At 54.1% G+C, this 17634-nt stretch overlaps 1 protein-coding gene across 4 annotated transcripts in view; it reads left to right on the top strand.

Annotated features, from left to right (window-relative positions):
• TFEB (transcription factor EB) overlaps positions 1-16062 on the top strand; it is a 53226-nt gene extending 37164 nt beyond the window's left edge. For 3 of the 4 annotated variants that reach the window (XM_025384401.1, XM_025384402.1, XM_025384399.1), the window contains 8 exons: positions 8780-9014; positions 9098-9352; positions 10190-10270; positions 11985-12105; positions 12203-12259; positions 12833-12908; positions 13799-13946; positions 14964-16062. In XM_025384401.1, coding sequence (XP_025240186.1) covers positions 8780-9014; positions 9098-9352; positions 10190-10270; positions 11985-12105; positions 12203-12259; positions 12833-12908; positions 13799-13946; positions 14964-15443 — 1453 coding nt within the window. In that variant the 3' untranslated portion in view covers positions 15444-16062. The remainder of the gene's footprint in view (positions 1-8779; positions 9015-9097; positions 9353-10189; positions 10271-11984; positions 12106-12202; positions 12260-12832; positions 12909-13798; positions 13947-14963) is intronic. The other variant, XM_025384403.1, reaches the window with a different exon arrangement.
• The last annotated feature ends 1572 nt before the right edge of the window (positions 16063-17634 follow it).

Here is a 17634-nt window from a genome sequence, read left to right as displayed (position 1 = left end):
CCAAAACATGGCATTAAAACTGTTAAAAGCATTTGCGTGTCCCATTGACCTCATTTCTGCTTCTGATATCAAGGACCTTCCAATCAAACAGTGCACACTTACCAGGTGTCTTGGGTTTGCTATGTTTCAGTATCAGAAGTTGCCAGCTAATAGAATAAAAGGCTATATTATGAAGTATCTCCAGTGTGCCAGGAACTGTGCTAAACACTCCGCCTACTTATCCCTCAGAACCCAAAGAGGTGGACATTGTTATTGCTCACCTGCCTCTCTCATCTCCTGCAGTGAATGACATGATATACAAGCTCTGGAAAAGAAAATCTTAAAAGATCCAAGGTTTTTGGAGAGGAAACAGAGGGCTCCTGGTAATAGGAAAAGCTGGCCTGAGGGCTTTCTGCCCCTATCTAGTAAGGAGAGACTGAGGCTGGGGTTACCACTAGGCTGCTCTGCCCCAGTCTGGGCTTTCAGATAGTGTGTGTGTGTGTGTGTGTGTGTGTGTGTGAATGGGTGAATGGATGGGACCCTTTTCCCCAAAGGAACTTGTGCAGGGATGCCCCCAGTGGGCCTGGATGGAGGAACACTGAACAGTGATCAGAATGGTGACACCTCCCCTCTGCCCACAAATTCACACCTGCAGACAACCTCCACACCCAGCCTCCTCACTTAGAGCACGACTGCTCTGAGGGAGACGTGGCCCCAGCTGGCAAGCCCTGCTTGACTGATGGGGAGACTGAGGCCATGCCCAGACAATTGAGTCCAGTCTAAAGCTACGGCTTGAACCCAAGCACTTGGCCTTTCCCACAGCATCATATGGGCAGGATTGCTGGCTCCTGGGAGTGGTAGGACACCTTTCCACCCCTCACCCTGTTTGGGTGCGGGCCATCTGATGCCCCCTCCCCAGGCCCTGCAGTGACTCATGGCCACCTCCATAATTTGGAATGGCTTTGTCCATGAGGATTATGTGATGTCCTTGTTCTGTTTCCTAGTTCATCAGGACTTCCTCTGCTGCCTCCTCTGCCAGAGGGGGCTGAGAAAAACCCCAAGTTTGGTATTTTTTCCTCTCTTCCCTTCCCAAGGCTGAAAGGTTCCTAGGAGGCCACAAAGTCCTTCCCTTGCCTCCAGGAACCTCGCACCTGTTCAGGAAGCCTTCTTTTAGCAGTCAGTTTCTTTCCCCAGGACTGACCGGGCAGCTCCCCCATAAGAGAGAGTGTGTAACAGACTGAATCAGAAGAAAACTTCTTCCGACCACAGAGGTGCAGAGCGTCATCAATGGCTTAAACAGGCCTCCCAGCCGCTGGGCTTGCACACTTTGTTGTTTCAGCCGCCAGACATATGCTTTTCTGGGAATACAGGAAATTATCTCTGCTCTTTGAGGAAGGGTAGAATTTTTTTTTTCTGCCTGTGTTTGGGGATTCCAGACTGTTCCATCATCCCGGACACCCTCTGGCCCCTGGGCTGGATGAAAGAGATCAGCTGCTGAAACTCTTTGATCGCAGGGAGACTTCTTCAGTGAGAATTCCTGAAACAAAACGTGGCCGCCCTCACCCTGAATGCAGGACTGAGGCCAAACTCCCAGCCCCAGGGTTGGGGCGGTGCAGCCAGACTGCCAGGGTCCAGCCTTGCCACTCATTAGCTCTGTGACCTTCAGCAAGTGACAACCTCTCTGGGCCTGTGTTTCCTCATTCCTCGAGTGGGGACAATAATGGTACCCACATCACTCATATCATGAAATAATTGTGATAATTACATAGGTGCTTTGAGCAGTACCTAGCACAAGGTAAGCACTCTGTAAGCATTAGCTGTTAGCATAACATATATATTTTTTTCAATTAGAAAGATATACATGTCCATTATAGAGAAAGAGTAACATTCCAAAAGGCTTTTAAAATCACACAAAATACTTATGGTTACATCATCCAAAGAAGTCAGTAATAATTTTGTATATTTCCTCCCAAGAGGTTTTTCTATACATATTTTACATTGTGATGATCAGATTTTATATACAATTCCCCCTACATCCTACATTTTGTCACCTGACATATCCCCATGTTATTTATCGTAAGTATAGCAGTCCATCAGGAGGGACACGCCGTAATTGATTTAACTGTCCTATAACTGGACATTGAGGTTAGTTTTGACTTTCTTCTGTATAATGTGAAGTGCATCTTTATGCACAAAATCCTTTTCTGCATCTATGATTACTTCCTTGGACTGGTGAGTGTTTTTCAAGGCTTTGACATATATTGCCAAATTGCTTTTCCAAAGAGGTTGTACCAAGGTATGCTCTGGCAGTTGTGTTGAAGGTGCCTGGTACCAAAGGCATTTTAAAGTCATAGACACACTTGGGGAAGGCGGGGTTTTGGGGGAAGGGATGGTGCTGGTGAAGGTAGTTTACCTAACTCTTCTTTTAAACTATTTAATGTCTGCCCTCATTCTTTTTTTTTTTTTTTTTTTTTTTTTTTCCCGAGATGGAGTTTCGCTCTTGTTACCCAGGCTGGAGCACAATGGTGCGATCTCAGTTCACCGCAACCTCTGCCTCCCGGGTTCAAGCGATTCTCCTGCCTCAGCCTCCCAAGCAGCTGGGTCTACAGGCATGTGCCACCACACCTGGTTAATTTTTGTGTTTTTAGTAGAGATGGGGTTTCACCATGTTGCCCAGGCTGGTCTTGAACTACTGACCTCAAGTGATCCGCCTGCCTCGGCCTGCCAAAGTGCTGGGATTACAGGTGTGAGCCACCATGCCAGGCCGGTCCACCCTCATTCTTACGTGATTTTAAAATGAGAACACACATACAGAAAATTATAAATTGTAAGGGAGCAGCTGTACAAATTATTGTAAATATGACACTCATAGCACCAACACCCATATCAAATTACAGAACTTTCCTAATCTCCTTACCCACCAAGCCATCTTGTGTCCCCTCCCAGGCACTCCCCCAAGGGTAATTAGGATCCTGAGTTCTAACATAGTAGATTACTGTTGTCTGTTTTTGAACTCATATACGCAGAGCATGCTGTATATGCTTTTGTGCCTGGCTTCTTTTGTTAACATTATGTCTGCGAGAGTCATCTATGTCATGTGTGACAACAGTGCATTTGCCATCATTGCTTTGTAGCATTTGATTGTATGGATGTACCACCACTTCAATATTTATTTATTTATTTATTTATTTTGAGACGGAGTCTCACTCTGTTGCCCAGGCTAGAGTGCAGTGGCACCATCTCGGCTCACTGCAACCTCTGCCTCCTGGGTTCAAGTGATTCTCCTGTCTCAGCCTCCCGAGTAGCTGGGACTACAGGTACGCACAGCCACGCCCGGCTAATTTTTATATTTTTAGTAGAGATGGGGTTTCACCATGTTGGCCAGGCTGGCTTCGAACTCCTGACCTCAAGTGATCTGCCCGCCTCGGCCTCCCAAAGTGCTGGGATTATAGGCGTGAGCCACCGTGCCCGGCCCACCACTTCCTTATCTATCTTTCTTTAATGGACATTTGGGTGGTTTCCAGTTTTGGCTCCTATACACGCAAACATTCTGGTATATGTGCTTTGGTGACCACGTGGATGCTTTTTTGTTGGGCATGCATAGGAGTGGAATCCATGGATCGCAGAGTGTGTTTTCAGCTTCCTGCTCCATGTTTTAAAGGATCATTTAGAGGGCAGAAAAATCCCCAAGGCAGTTCAGGCCTCACAAGCCACTGAATGGACCGGCGTCAGCTGAGGGTAGTTTGAGGGCACTGCATGAAGGTGGTACGCCCCCAAGAAACCCTTGTCTGGGACTGTGGTGGAACCTGAGTGGGTCCCTGGCCCTCCAGCTCCAAATGCTCAGTGGCTGCTGGCCCTGGCTCTGTGCCTCTGCTGGCCACTTGGTGTCCTCACCCAGGGTCCACGCCTGGCCTCATGACCACTGCACCGAGCAGGGCAGGGTTTGGGCCAGCCCAGGTGGAGCTGGGGGGGTTCCTTCCCATTGACGACCCACCTGTGGACATGACTGGAAGCACTGGAAGCAGGTCGGGCCCCCCATAAATCCCCAGAAGCTGCTGTGCTTCCTTTCCCTGTTAACAGAATCACACAAGTCACACATATTCCCACTATAAAAGCTGAGTGCTTCTCCAGTGAAACGAGGAACTATAAAAATCCCTCTTTATCCCTCCCCCTCCATCACCCCTTCCCACTCCCCTCCCCAGCGGTAACAACTCTGAACAGTTTGGGGTGCTGGGAGAGCCCAGAATAGGAGTTAAAGAGTGGGGGCTATGAACCAGGCTGCCTGGATCATATCTCCATTCTGCTGCTGAATCAGCTGTGTAACCTTGAGTGAGTACCTTCACCTCTCTGTGCCTTGGTTTCCTCCAGGAAAAATGGGGACAATACTAGAAAAAACAGAATTCACATTAGGAAAAGCACATTGACCAGCCCTGACCCGTGGCAATCATTCACGAAGCATTTAGCGGCTGCTACTATGATCGTCCTGTTTTCTACACATACACCATTTCATGCTTCATGGGCTCAAGCTGTGCCTTTTATTCTGCAGGTTACCTTGTCCACTCAGTGCTGTATCTTTGATATCTTCTTTCATACATCTGAGACTTTTCTCTTCTGGGCTCCTCTTTCTCATTGCCTCTCTCATGGAGACCAGTGATTTCTCCTTGTCTTTCTCCTCCCTGTGCCCACATCTTCCCTCAGGTACGGCTCTAACAAGACTGGTTCATACTAAGGTGTAAATGACTGACAGGCAAAGCCCACACACAGGCTGGGTGAAACCAGCTATGGCCTGATCAGAGGAGACTGGGATCCCTGGTTATGAAGCCACTGCCACACACTTACCTTGAATCCTCCCAATGGCCCCAAAAGGCAGATGCTGTGATTAGCAGGTGCTGCGTTTTACAGAGGAAGACAGCAAAGCACAGAGAGGTGAAGTGGCTTTCTGAAGTCGCCTAGCCAGTAGGGGCAGTGAGCCTGTGGGACTGCAGAACTCATTTTGGACATGACTAAGCTGGAACCCAGTCTGGGCTTTGAGGCGGAGTCAGCAGAGAGGTTCTGGGTGGGCAGCAGCAGGAGGCAGCTGGAGGGTCCTGGGGGTGTCGATGGGGACAGCTGTGCGATGGGGGAGAGGCAGGGATTCTCTGGGGCATCAAACCCTTCCTTTCAGGAGGAGAATGTTACCTGGGAGGGGCAGGGGAGATGGCTCTCCAGGGAAATGCCCCATCCCTGGTGTCTACATGCAATAGGCACTCCAGGCCCCCAGTGTTACTGAATGTGCGCACGGTGGACCCTTTCCAGGCATGGTGGGTCTGAAGGGCCAGATGGTGGGTGGGGCTAGGGACATTTTGGTTCTCCCACGTCCATCCTCTTAGTTCTTCCTGGCCAGACTGGGTGTTAAGGGAGGCAGTGAGTGGCCCCTCAGGGTTTGAGAGTGAGTAGGCATGCTTGGAGGCTGAGGGTGGGGGGACCAGCATGTCCTGGACCACCCCCATTGCTCTCTGATCCCCTCAGGCCCCTCCCTCACCCCATATCCATCCCACCCACACCACATTCAGCAACCCAGGCTGGCAGCCGGGGCCAGGGGAGAGGACTGAAGCTTCACTGGAGGACAAGCTCTGTGGGTGTGACAGCTCCAGCAATGGGGATGGGGAGCCTCAGTACCCTGCCAGCCTCTGTCAGAGGACAGGGGACGGTAGCTAAGGCTACTGACACCCACTGATGCACAGACACCTTGCTGTGTCCACTTCTCCAACATCCTCTCCCGGGAGGCTCCCCAGATTCTGGCAGGGCGCGGTGGGGCAGGGATTCCCAAGTCCATTGTGCGGATGAGGGAACTGAGGCTGGTCCAGCCAGTGAGAGGCAGGGCCCAGCCCAGGCTCTCCTCATAGCAAAGCCAACTCCAGTCCAGGCGAGGCCAGGCCAGACGCTCAGCTCTTTGTCAGAGAAACAAGGGGATCGTTCTCCCCTAGCCCTCCCTGTGCCGGCTGGCACTACCAGGCCCTGTGCCCACACCCCCACCAGGGCCAACTGAAGTCAGATTGTCCCCAAGGGTTGGGGGGGTGACCCAGTGCCGTGTGGATGGGTGTGTAGGGGGTACAGCTGCAAGGAGGTGGGCTGGGCTGGGGTCAGAGCCTATGAGGTCTGTAGGGCTAGTGTGTGTGTGGTGGGCAGTGGGGGTACAAAGATAGGGATACCCCTCTGTAGCAGCATAGGAAGGGGGTGGGTGAAGGCATGGGTGGAGGCTGCAGCTGTGTTCCTGTGCAGGATGGGAAGGGGGTGGTGGGCATCTGCTCCTTTCTTTCTGGGGACTGCCCCATTGGGAGCTGGCGGAGAGACCCAAGGGGCTGAGACAGCCCCTTTACTGATTCATGGTGTAGAGGGGCAGAGAAGGAAGGAGGGTGGGTGGGGGCCACTGCCTGCCTTCCTACCTTGTCGGGAAGGCACAGTGGTGGTGGGAGGAAGCCTGGCTGGCAGTCAGGTGGCATGGGCTCCATTCCTGGGCCTGGCAGCCAGGCAGCCTGCAATAAGCTTCCTCCCTGCTCTGTGTGGAGACCCTCTGCTCCCCAGCATGGGCTCAGAGGCCATGCTACCTGGGGCTGGGTTCCAGCTCTGTCCCTTTCACTGCCGAAAGACACTTCATCTCCTGTGCCTCTGTTTCTCCTTATCTGTAAAAGGAGAGTAATACGCAGAACTACTTCATAGGGCTGTTCGAGGTGAAGGAGTTTGGAACATTGCCTGACATACAGTAAATGCTCAAATAAATGCAAGTTATTATTATTTCTATGATCTGGTGATTTTCACTGAATATTTGCCAGTTTTTTTTTTTTTTTTTTTTGCTAATGCTGACTAAGTCCACTGTCTGGCATTAGCCAGAACATGTCAGCCTTTGCTGCTTCCCTTTTGTCACCCACTGAGGTCTGGGCCTCGTTGTTAGGAGCTTGAGACACAGCTCTGGCCTCTGGTCCACACTGATCAGTTTGCCTGCCAGTCATGTGCCCATCCATGTCTCATGCACTCAGCCTCCCAGGTGCTACATGCTGTGCAAGACCGATTAATTTCATATCATACTCCAATCTTCTGAAGTAGAGACTGTTTACTAATGAGAAATTGATGCTCAGAGAGGTTAAGTGACTTGCCCAAGGTCACACACAAAGAAGTGGCAGAACTAGGATTCAAGCCCATATTTTCTCAGTTCAGAAGTCCTTGCTCAACCACAAAGTCATACTGCCTCTTGCAATATCCCCAAGATGGGACCCTCCAGCACCTGCCAGGACCTTCATGGGGTCTGGACACACTCAGGAACCCTGCATCTCTCAGAGTCTCAGCCTGTCTCAGCTGGGGAGGACCTTAGAAATTACTGGGTCCAACCCCTTCATTTTGTGCATGGAGAGATGGAGACTCAGAGGGGGAAGGGACTTACCCAGGGTCACTCAATGAGCTAGGGACAGAATGGGCCCAGCTGTAGGACTCATTCTTCCCTGTCTTTCCTTCCAGACTGGGCTGGGGGGCTTAAGTCACACCTGTCCCACTGAGACCTGTAGAAGATTAGGGCTGATGTACTGGGTGGTGAAGTCCTCGCTGGGCTCTGGCAGTGCCAGGTGCTCGGAAGTGGCCTTCCCCATCCAGGCCCTCCTAAGCCTGTGGCCTTGCCTTCCTCTTTATTACGCTGTAGGCTCCACGAGCTCAGGAACTACAGTTGTATCCCCATTGCCTGGCTCACTAATAAGATACATTTCTTCACACATGCATTCAGCATTTGCCATGTCCCTGGTCCTGGGCCAGAGGCCCAAGGTATAGCAGTGAAAAAGACAGAAAATGCCTGCCCTCAGGGAAGTTTGCATTCCCAGTAAGAAAGAGATAGACAATGAATGAAACAGCTAGGCAAAAATGCATAGTACTTAAGATGGTGGTAAGTGATAGGGAGAAAAATAAAAATAAAAGGGAAGGAGCATAGGGAGTGGGGATGGGGGGCTTTGTAATTTTAATAGGGTGGTCCTAGAAGGTCTCTGTAAGGTAACATATGAGCCTTGGAGGAGGTGAAGGAGTGAGCCATGATGTCATCTAGGGGGAGAGCATTCCAGGCAGAGGGAACAGCAAGTGCAAAGGCCCTGAGGTGGGGGCATGCCTGGGATGTTTCAGGGATTGTAAAGTGCCTGGAGGATGTAACCGGAGCAGATAAAACAAGAGGGAGAGCTGGTGGATGGGGTCAAAGGGGAACGTGAGGTGGGCTAGATCCTAGGGGGCCTTTCCAGTCATGGTAAGGACTTTATCTTTTCCCCTGAGGAAGGTGGGAGCCATGGGGAGTTGGGAGCAGAGGGGAGGACAGGATCTGACTTAGGATTGAACAGGAGTTAAATGAGTTGCTCTACTGAGTTGCCAGTAGAACGTCTGAGGGCAAGCCAGAGGAGGCAGTCTGGATACTGGGCTGCTCCTGCGGGATTCCGGGTAAGACCTGGGATAACCTGGGCCCACCTTGTGGCAGCAAAGGAGGATGGATCTGAGATCAGATCTAACAGGATCAGGATGTGGGCGTGACACAGAGAGGAGCGGAGGTTGACTCTTAGAGTTTGGGATTTACCAACTGCAATGAGTGAAGAAGACAGAACCTTCAGTTTTGGTCCAGGAACCAGGAAACTTGGATTCATGTCTCAGCTGTCACCCGCTTGCTCAGCGACCCTGGGCAAATCTCTTCCCCTCTCAGGGCTTGGTGTCTTCTCCTGTAAAATGGATGCGATCCCTGCCAGCCCCTGTGCATTGAGGAGGACACATACCTCATATACCTGCCGCCCCTTCTTGTCCACAGGGAGCCAGCGCCGGCAGCCACCATGGCATCACGCATAGGGCTGCGCATGCAGCTCATGCGGGAGCAGGCACAGCAGGAGGAGCAGCGGGAGCGCATGCAGCAGCAGGCTGTCATGCATTACATGCAGCAGCAGCAGCAGCAGCAACAGCAGCAGCTCGGGGGGCCGCCCACCCCGGCCATCAACACCCCCGTCCACTTCCAGTCGCCACCACCTGTGCCTGGGGAGGTGTTGAAGGTAGGGCCTGTTCTGGCCTGCCCCCTACCCTGTCCCCACTAGTCCCAGCCTCCCCTAGAGCCCTTGCCGTTTCCCCGTCCCAGGTGCAGTCCTACCTGGAGAATCCCACATCCTACCATCTGCAGCAGTCGCAGCATCAGAAGGTGCGGGAGTACCTGTCCGAGACCTACGGGAACAAGTTTGCCGCCCACATCAGCCCGGCCCAGGGCTCTCCGAAGCCCCCACCAGCTGCCTCGCCAGGAGTGCGAGCTGGACACGTGCTGTCCTCCTCCGCTGGCAACAGTGCTCCCAATAGCCCCATGGCCATGCTGCACATTGGCTCCAACCCTGAGAGGGAGGTGAGTGAGGAGCTGGCCAGTGGCCGTGCTGCTTGCAGAGCTCGTGCCCACTGCTGTGCTTCTGAGACTCGCGGTCTAATGGCAGAAGCAGGGGTGCCACCTTCGGGGAGCCTCAGTCTGAGGTGGGGACAGAGCCCTCCTCAGGGAGCCCCAATCTCGGGGGGGAGACACAGCCCTGCCCTCAGGGAGCCTCACAGAGGAAATGCCATCCTTACTTTCAAAAGCTCTGCTAGGAAGCCAGGTGCTGTGGCTCACGCCTATCATCCCAACACTTTGGGAGGCTGAGGCGGGCAGATCACTTGAGGTCAGGAGTTTGAGACCAGCCTGGCCAACGTGGTGAAACCCCATCTCTACTAAAATACAAAAATTAGCTGGGCATGGTGGTGCGCACCTGTAATCCCAGCTACTCGGGAAGCTGAGACAGGAGAATCGCTTGAATCAGGAAGGCGGAAATTGCAGTGAGCTGAGATCGCGCCACAGCACTTCAGCCTGGGTGACAGAGTGAGACTCCTTATCAAAAAAAAAAAAAAAGCTCTGCTAGGGAGAAACAGAAGGCGTATCTGGGAAAGCCCAGCACACTCCCCAAGCCAGAGACAGAAGTGAGATCAAGGAAGCTCCCTGGGCAGGTAGGCTCCTTGGCAAGAACCGTGGCTTCACATTGGGCCAGTGGGACCTGGACAGCTCATCTCTTCTCTGGGCCTATTTCCTCTTTCCCCAGATAAGTAGGTTGGGTGAGGTGGGCTCCAAGGTCCCTCCAGGTCAGTGGCTGTCCCATTGCCTCTTTCCCCTGCCCATCTCCTGGTGGGCCCTCCCCAGATGGACTTTTCTCTTTTCCAGTTTGATGATGTCATTGACAACATTATGCGTCTGGACGATGTCCTTGGCTACATCAATCCTGAAATGCAGATGCCCAACACGGTACTGCTGGCCAGGGTGGGGTGGGTGTGCAAGGGTTCTAGGGAGGGGGGCACCCACAGTGGCTCTGAGCCTGGAGAGAGCTGGAGACAGGGTTCTCACTGGGCAGAGCTGGCATGCTTCTGTAGAGATAACGGTCATTTTCACTAAATAATGTGACAAGGGCCAGGGCCAAGAGGAATTAAGAAGCAAGAAGGATGTGCCTCAGCCTCTGCACACCATGGGGCTTCAGAGGGGAGAAGGGGCTGGGGACATGGAGCGGGCCTGGTTGGGGAGCTTTCCAGGTTGGGGAAGGGGCAGGGGGAGGCAGGGAGAGCACTGCACGGGTGGAGGGACAGTGTGTCTATAGGAAGGTGTGGAACTAATGAGTTCCTTTGGGGACCTGGGCCTCCCCTCCTTTACCAAGCCCGGGGCCCAACAGGCAAAAGCCTGTCTGTGTCCCTCACTCCATGGGGCAAGTGATCTGGGGCTGGCCTGGTCCCCAACCACAGGAACACTCCCTCTGGCAGCTTCCTTCGTCTCCTGGCAGAGGTGGGGTGGCAGGTGGGGAGGAGCTGGGCTTGGAGTCAAAAGGCTTGGCTTCTGGCTTTTGCTGTGACCTTAGGAAATCCCTCAAGCATACTAAACCCCAGTTTTCTCAGCTGCAAAATGGGGGTGATGCTCTCTACCCACAGGATTGTGGGAAGATTAGATGAGGGAAGAAGTTGAGGGCAAGCGCTGTATAAAGGTGACGGGTGTGTGCACTGAGCAGGTGGGATTGCCAGCGCCTCTCCCGCCCGCTTTTCTTTGGAGCTCCTGAATCTCAGCTGCTTACTCCTGCCTTTGGGCATGAGCCTTTTACCCTGATCCTGGCCCCAGCCCATGCCACCAAGGGAAAGTCCCCAGTTCCTGTGGTGGGGAGTCAATCCTTAGTCCCCACTGCCCTGGTGACATCGCTGAGTGGCCTAGCAGGAGCTGGCCGGGACTGGTTGGGTCCAAAACTACAGCTAGCAGGGGCGGCGAGGGCTGAGGAGGGAGGGAGGGTGCGAGCGATTGGTCCCTTTAGTAGTTCCTGTGTACACTGTGGGGTGTCTGGGCCTGTGATTTGTTCTGCATGTTTCTGTGGCAGGAGATCTTTCCAGAGCTCAGATCTCTCCCTGTCAGACTCCTGCTTAAACTTCTCTTGGCTGCCCATTCCAAAACTCCAGTATTTTTGCAAGTCAAACACTGTACTGGGGATCCAGATACATCTGCCCTGCCTGCAGCACCTCCACCCCCACCACTTCTGCCCCTTGAGCTGCTGGAATTATGCTCTGCCAAGCGGCCCTGTCTGCTTGTGCCCTGGCGGCTGCCCGGAGTGCCTGGTCTCACATCTCTGCTCAGACTCTACTGAGTTCCACGCCCTCCAGAAAACTGTCCAGAAACTCTAGAATTGATTAGATGACCTGCTCTAGGGCTTCCATAATGCCTGGTTGGGGCCTAATCCTATCACATATTATTGGTTGGATCACTCTCTCAGCCACTCTAGGCCAGGGGCTCCTTGAGGGCAGGGAATGCATCTTATTCAGCTCTGGACTCTGCAGACTTTCAGGGTGAATTGCTGGGTGAAGGGGTCCAAGGTGAATTCTGACACTCTGGGTGTCCCCGGGAAGGACTGATTCTGGGATGACAGGCCCCAGAAGGGGCTCCCCGTGGACAGGGGGATACTCATGGGTCTCCCTCACCCCCCACCCCACAGCTACCCCTGTCCAGCAGCCACCTGAATGTGTACAGCAGCGACCCCCAGGTCACAGCCTCCCTGGTGGGTGTCACCAGCAGCTCCTGCCCTGCGGACCTGACCCAGAAACGAGAGCTCACAGGTACTGCCTCCCTCTATCCCTGTGCCTTTGAATATCCAACTCCTCATCCTTTTCTCCCTCCCTCTCAGCTCCTCTCTCCTTCTCTTTTGGCCTCCAGATGCTGAGAGCAGGGCCCTGGCCAAGGAGCGGCAGAAGAAAGACAATCACAACTTAAGTGAGTCCTGCCCTTCCCCGTCTCCCTGCCTCCCTCTTCCTTGTTCTCACCTGGGCTGGCTAAAAAGCCACTCCCTGACCTGCACAGGTGGAAGGCTTCCCTGCTCATGGCCAATTCACTTGCAGATGGCTTAAGCCCTCCCACTGCTGTCACTCAGTGGTGCCTGGGTCTATTAGTGCTGTCTTTCCACTAGACCTCTTTAGGAGGGGGTGGGAAGGATTCCTGGAAGGGATATTCATGAAACCCCCAGTTTATCAGGTTGTTTTCTGGGTTAAGGCATGGGAGCTGGGGAGTTCTGTGTAGCGGGGAAGAGTCCTACCCCAGACAGCTTTGCTGTGCTGCCAGCATCACTAGGGCTGATTCTACCTTTCAGCGCTGTTAATTGTGTCTGGCCTTTGCCCTGGACCCCCTCATCCCTGTAGAAATCCAAATCTGTCACCTCTTACTTCCTAGAAGGACAAATCTAAGCTGCAGGTTGCCCTGAAGCACCCCTCCCTGGGTTGGATACTTCTCCCCATGGGGCGGGGGATCCCCATCCCTCTAATTGCTCCTTCTGGAATCTGTTACCTTTAGTTGAAAGGAGACGAAGGTTCAACATCAACGACCGCATCAAGGAGTTGGGAATGCTGATCCCCAAGGCCAATGACCTGTGAGCAGGTTTCTGAGGGGGAGGGTGATGGGTCTGTGGTGGGCAGCAGCTGACAAGTATTATCTGCCCTCAGCCCTGTGCTAGTTGCTAGGTTGGGAGCAGAATTCCTTCTAGAAGCTCATCTATTTGAGAAAAGATCTCTCCCTCTCCCAAATCAGGAAAGCTCAAGACAGATGAATTTCTGTCCTGGAAGTGAGGCTGAGGTCAAGGGAGGATTCCTGGAGGAGGAGTCATGCTGAGAAAGTTTTCTTAAGGCCATTTGGCTGGTAGACAAGAGGCTGGGCTCACGTCTGTAATCCTAGCATTTTGGGAAACTGAGGCAGGCAGATCACTTGAGGTCAGGAGTTCAAGACCAGCCTGGCCAACATGGCGAAACCCCATCTCCACTAAAAATACAAAAATTAACTGGGCACAGTGGTGTGTGCCTATAGTGCCAGCTACTTGGGAGGCTGAGACGGGAGAATTGATTGAACCCAGGAGGCAGAGGTGGCAGTGAGCCAAGATCTCGCCACTGCACTGCACTCCAGCCTGGGCAACAGAACGAGACTCTGTCTCAAAAAAAAAAAAAAAAAAAAAAAAAAAAAAAGGGGGTGGGGGGGGCAGGAGGAATGAGAGTCCAGGGTAGGCTGGGCTGGAATCTTGGTAGTCTTGGGAAGAAGGCTGCTCCGAATTGTCTGGTTTCATGAGATTAATGAGGTGGGCAGTGGCAACAGAAGTCACCAGGGAGGGCCTATTCTGTGCAAACTGAGATTAGCCACCTCCATCTCTAGGTCTGGGGTTGCTGGGTAAGACTGGGACAGGCCACATAAACTCTACAACCAGAGAAGTGGCAAGGATTTGGCCACTCTTCTGAGCAATACACCTCTAATTTGCCTGGCCTGCTGCTGCAGGGACGTGCGCTGGAACAAGGGCACCATCCTCAAGGCCTCTGTGGATTATATCCGGAGGATGCAGAAGGACCTGCAGAAGTCCAGGGAGCTGGAGAACCACTCTCGCCGCCTGGAGATGACCAACAAGCAACTCTGGCTCCGTATCCAGGTCTGGTTCTGAACTTGGACTTCTTTGGTAACTCTGACCCTTAACCTGGCTCCTGGCCCCAGGGGGGCAGTACTTAGACTTCTGAAGTTGGAGACACAGGAACGATGCCCATTAGGAAGGAGGATGTATCAAGTTAGGATATTTTGCTTTGGTAACAAACAATCCTCAGCATCTTTAAGCAACATATATCAGCTGGAGGTTCTGTTCTGTGAGACCCTCATTCTGGGACCCAGGCTGCTGGGACCTAGCTCTCTGATGGCACATCTAGAGCTGGCTCTTAAAGCCATTGCCACTCTTAAGGTGCCACATGTCACTTCTGTTCAATGGGCTTGGCCAATGCAAGCACACTCTGTGAGTACTCTAACCTCAAGAGGCAGGAAAATGCAAACCTATTACGTACCTGGAAGGTGGAGAGCTGCAATCATTTGGTGGGTGGCACTAGGAATCTCCACAGGGCCAACCTAAAGAACAAGGAGCTTGGCAGAGTCAGCCCTACCAGCTGGAACTGAGAGTTCTAGTCCGGGCTCTGTGTTGAGGCTCTCTTGTCCTCTTTAGACCTGAGGCTGGCCCTTTACACAAAGGGCGATTGGACTGCACCTTGTTTCTCTTTCTTATGGTAGATGATACAATTTACATTAAAATCTAGCACACACAGGCACACTCAAAGTGAAAAATCAAAGTTTCATGAAGGAATGCTCCACTCATCCTTAATAGATGCAATGCATTCTAATAATTTCTATTCTAGTCTAGTCTAGACAAGTCAATTTCAATTAAAAAATAGAAAGTTGGTCAAGACTCACTACAGTGGTTTTACAACCCACTAATGAGTTACCACTTGTAGTCTGAAAAAACACTGGTCTAGACTCTAGAGCTACCTGATGTTTTCTTCCAGTGGAAACACTTTGGGTCTTGGGTGCTGTAGGGCAGGGGCAAGTGCTGTGACAGAGGCGCGGGGAGGGGTCCTGGTGGCTGGTACCCATGGGTGTGTTCCCCAGCTTTCTGTCTGCTCCCCTGCAGGAGCTGGAGATGCAGGCTCGAGTGCACGGCCTCCCTACCACCTCCCCGTCCGGCATGAACATGGCTGAGCTGGCCCAGCAGGTGGTGAAGCAGGAGCTGCCCAGCGAAGAGGGCCCAGGGGAGGCCCTGATGCTGGGGGCTGAGGTCCCTGACCCTGAGCCACTGCCAGCTCTGCCCCCACAAGCCCCACTGCCCCTGCCCACCCAGCCACCATCCCCATTCCATCACCTGGACTTCAGCCACAGCCTGAGCTTTGGGGGCAGGGAGGACGAGGGTCCCCCGGGCTACCCCGAACCCCTGGCGCCAGAGCATGGCTCCCCATTCCCCAGCCTGTCCAAGAAGGATCTGGACCTCATGCTCCTGGATGATTCACTGCTACAGCTGGCCTCTGATCCACTTCTGTCCACCATGTCCCCCGAGGCCTCCAAGGCCAGCAGCCGCCGGAGCAGCTTCAGCATGGAGGAGGGCGATGTGCTGTGACCCTGGCTGCCCCTGTGCCAGGGAACAGGGGCCGGCCTGGGGGCTGGGAGGGCTGGGGGCACCTCCCTCCCACCCTTCAGGCTGCACTGTGTGTGAAGTAGCCACCTGCCCTGCCTTCCTCCTCCCTGCTGGCCCCTGTTTGGACTTAGTGCCTGTCTGGCAACCTGTGGGGTCAGGAGAAGCACCCCCAGGGCAGCCCTCTTGACTGGCCCAGTGGGAAGAGGCCTTCAGCCCCTCTCCCGGAGATGGAATCGTGGGGCAGTGAGGGGCAGGGTGTTCTAGAGGTGAGAAGAGGGCCTGGTGGAGACGCCCTGTCTTCTGAGCCCGACCCCTCATTACCAGTGAAGGACATGCTGGAGGGTCGGGGAGACTCCTTACCTGAGGCAACTGGTCCTGGGGGTGCCCAGGCCTCCCTTTCTGGAACTCAGATGGCAGGAGGTCCGCCCCGCAGCCTGGTCCTCGGCCCTCCCACAGGTGGGCACCCCCCACTTTGGTGCTAACAGCTCTCCACCAGGTGGTGTGAGCGCGGGGGCTGCCAGAAGCGGGAGGGGTTACTGCCGGAAGAGCAGCTGCCCTCCGACCCCCCACTTTGTGCCTTTAGTAAACACTGTGCTTTGTACCCTCTGGTCCTGTCTCTTTGGAGTGGGTCTAGGGCTGACAGCGAACGCGAGGATTCAACCCAGTGGGCCCCCTCCAGGGTGCGGATGCTGCCTGGAGGGGGTCGGGGTGGGGGATACAGGGAAGAGGGAACACGCTTGTCCCCTGGTGTCCCCACGCCTCAGCCTTGCCCGGGGAACCCGAGGGGTTTGGGTGCTGATGGGGGCACGGTCCCTCCTCACGACCACGAGGTGGCGCTGCGGCCACGCCAGTCCCACGCCTCTAGCGGCGGCCCGAGCGAGACCAGTTGATGTGGCGAACCAAGTCTGCCGCCGTTAGCTGCTTACTTGGGGCACCCTGGGCCCGGGGTGGGGGGCATGCTGCTTCTGTCCCACCCCTGTTCTGGGGGTGACCTCCCCAGGTGGGCGGCCACCCGGCTCGAGAAGCTGTAGCTGGGCGCTCTGGAGGCGGCGCTCGCCCTCTGCCAGACAGGCTTCCTGGTAACTGAGGGGCTGCGTCCTGCTAGGGCTTTGGGGAAAGGGACCCCCGTGAGCTAGACAGGGAGGAGACGGGAGCCCAGGACGCTGCGTGGGGGTTACGGGCCCGGGTCCCCCCGCCCCACTCTGGCTCTGGCAGCGAGGCCTGGGCGAGGCCTTTCCTCCGGGCTGCAGTGCTCCGGCCTCTGCTTGGAGACGTTGGTGCTTATACCTCGCCCAGGAAGGGGACATGCGCTGGGGACAGTCAGGGGTCGAGTGGCGGCTGCTCGAGCCCCGGTGCCTGGCGGGAACGGGGAGAGGGCTTTCCGGGCTTCATCCAGTTCCCCTCCGCTCTCCACGGCCGCTTCAGGCAGAGACCAAAATGGCTCCCCGTCATTGCCCTGAGAGGCTGAAGGAGCCTAATTAAAAAAAAAAAAAAAAAAAAAAATCCCAGGATGAAAATGGGTAAGAGGGCAATTTCCTCTGTGCAGAACGGGAGATCAAATCAACGTTGAGCAATTAACGTGCGAGGGGAGAGAAGGAAAATGGGCCGGGCGGCTGGGCGCTGATGGTGGCCGGGCTGGCGGAGGCTGCAGGATTAATCTCAAGGTCAGATGGAGCCAGGGATGACCTTGTGGAACCAGCCGGGTCGCTGGCGTCTCCTTCTAGTTCCAGGTTCCACCCCACTACCTGGGACTTACCCATGCCCTGGAAACTCCTCTGAGCCCCGTCTGGGTCAAGCCCTAAAGTCTGGGAGACACCTGATGATCTATCTAGGCTTGGGCTGCCTTGGCCGGGGGGTGAAGGCTCCGGGAAGTCCCAAGGCCCGTCCTTCAGGCCCCTGAGAAATCTCTCCCGACCCTACTGGCTCTTCCACTTTACCCCGGGGATTCACCTAGTGGAGTGGAGGGCTGCCCACCTGCTTCCTCTCACAGCCCTTCAAGATCACAGATAGCCCTTCCTGCTAGCAGAGGTCTGCTAAAAAGAAATAAAGTTTTAAAACATGTTTTTTTTAAAAAAAAAAAAAGATCGCTGATATCGCCCCCTCCACCTGCCTACTTGTTTCCTGCCCCTGGGCTCCTTCAGCCTGGAATTGGAGTATGGACTGTACATTCGAC

The sequence above is a fragment of the Theropithecus gelada genome, chromosome 4 (genome assembly GCF_003255815.1).
Source record: "Theropithecus gelada isolate Dixy chromosome 4, Tgel_1.0, whole genome shotgun sequence".
Classification (NCBI taxonomy): domain Eukaryota; kingdom Metazoa; phylum Chordata; class Mammalia; order Primates; family Cercopithecidae; genus Theropithecus; species Theropithecus gelada.
The sequence above is the reverse complement of the archived record's forward strand: the minus strand, read 5'-3'. Positions and strand labels throughout refer to the sequence as shown.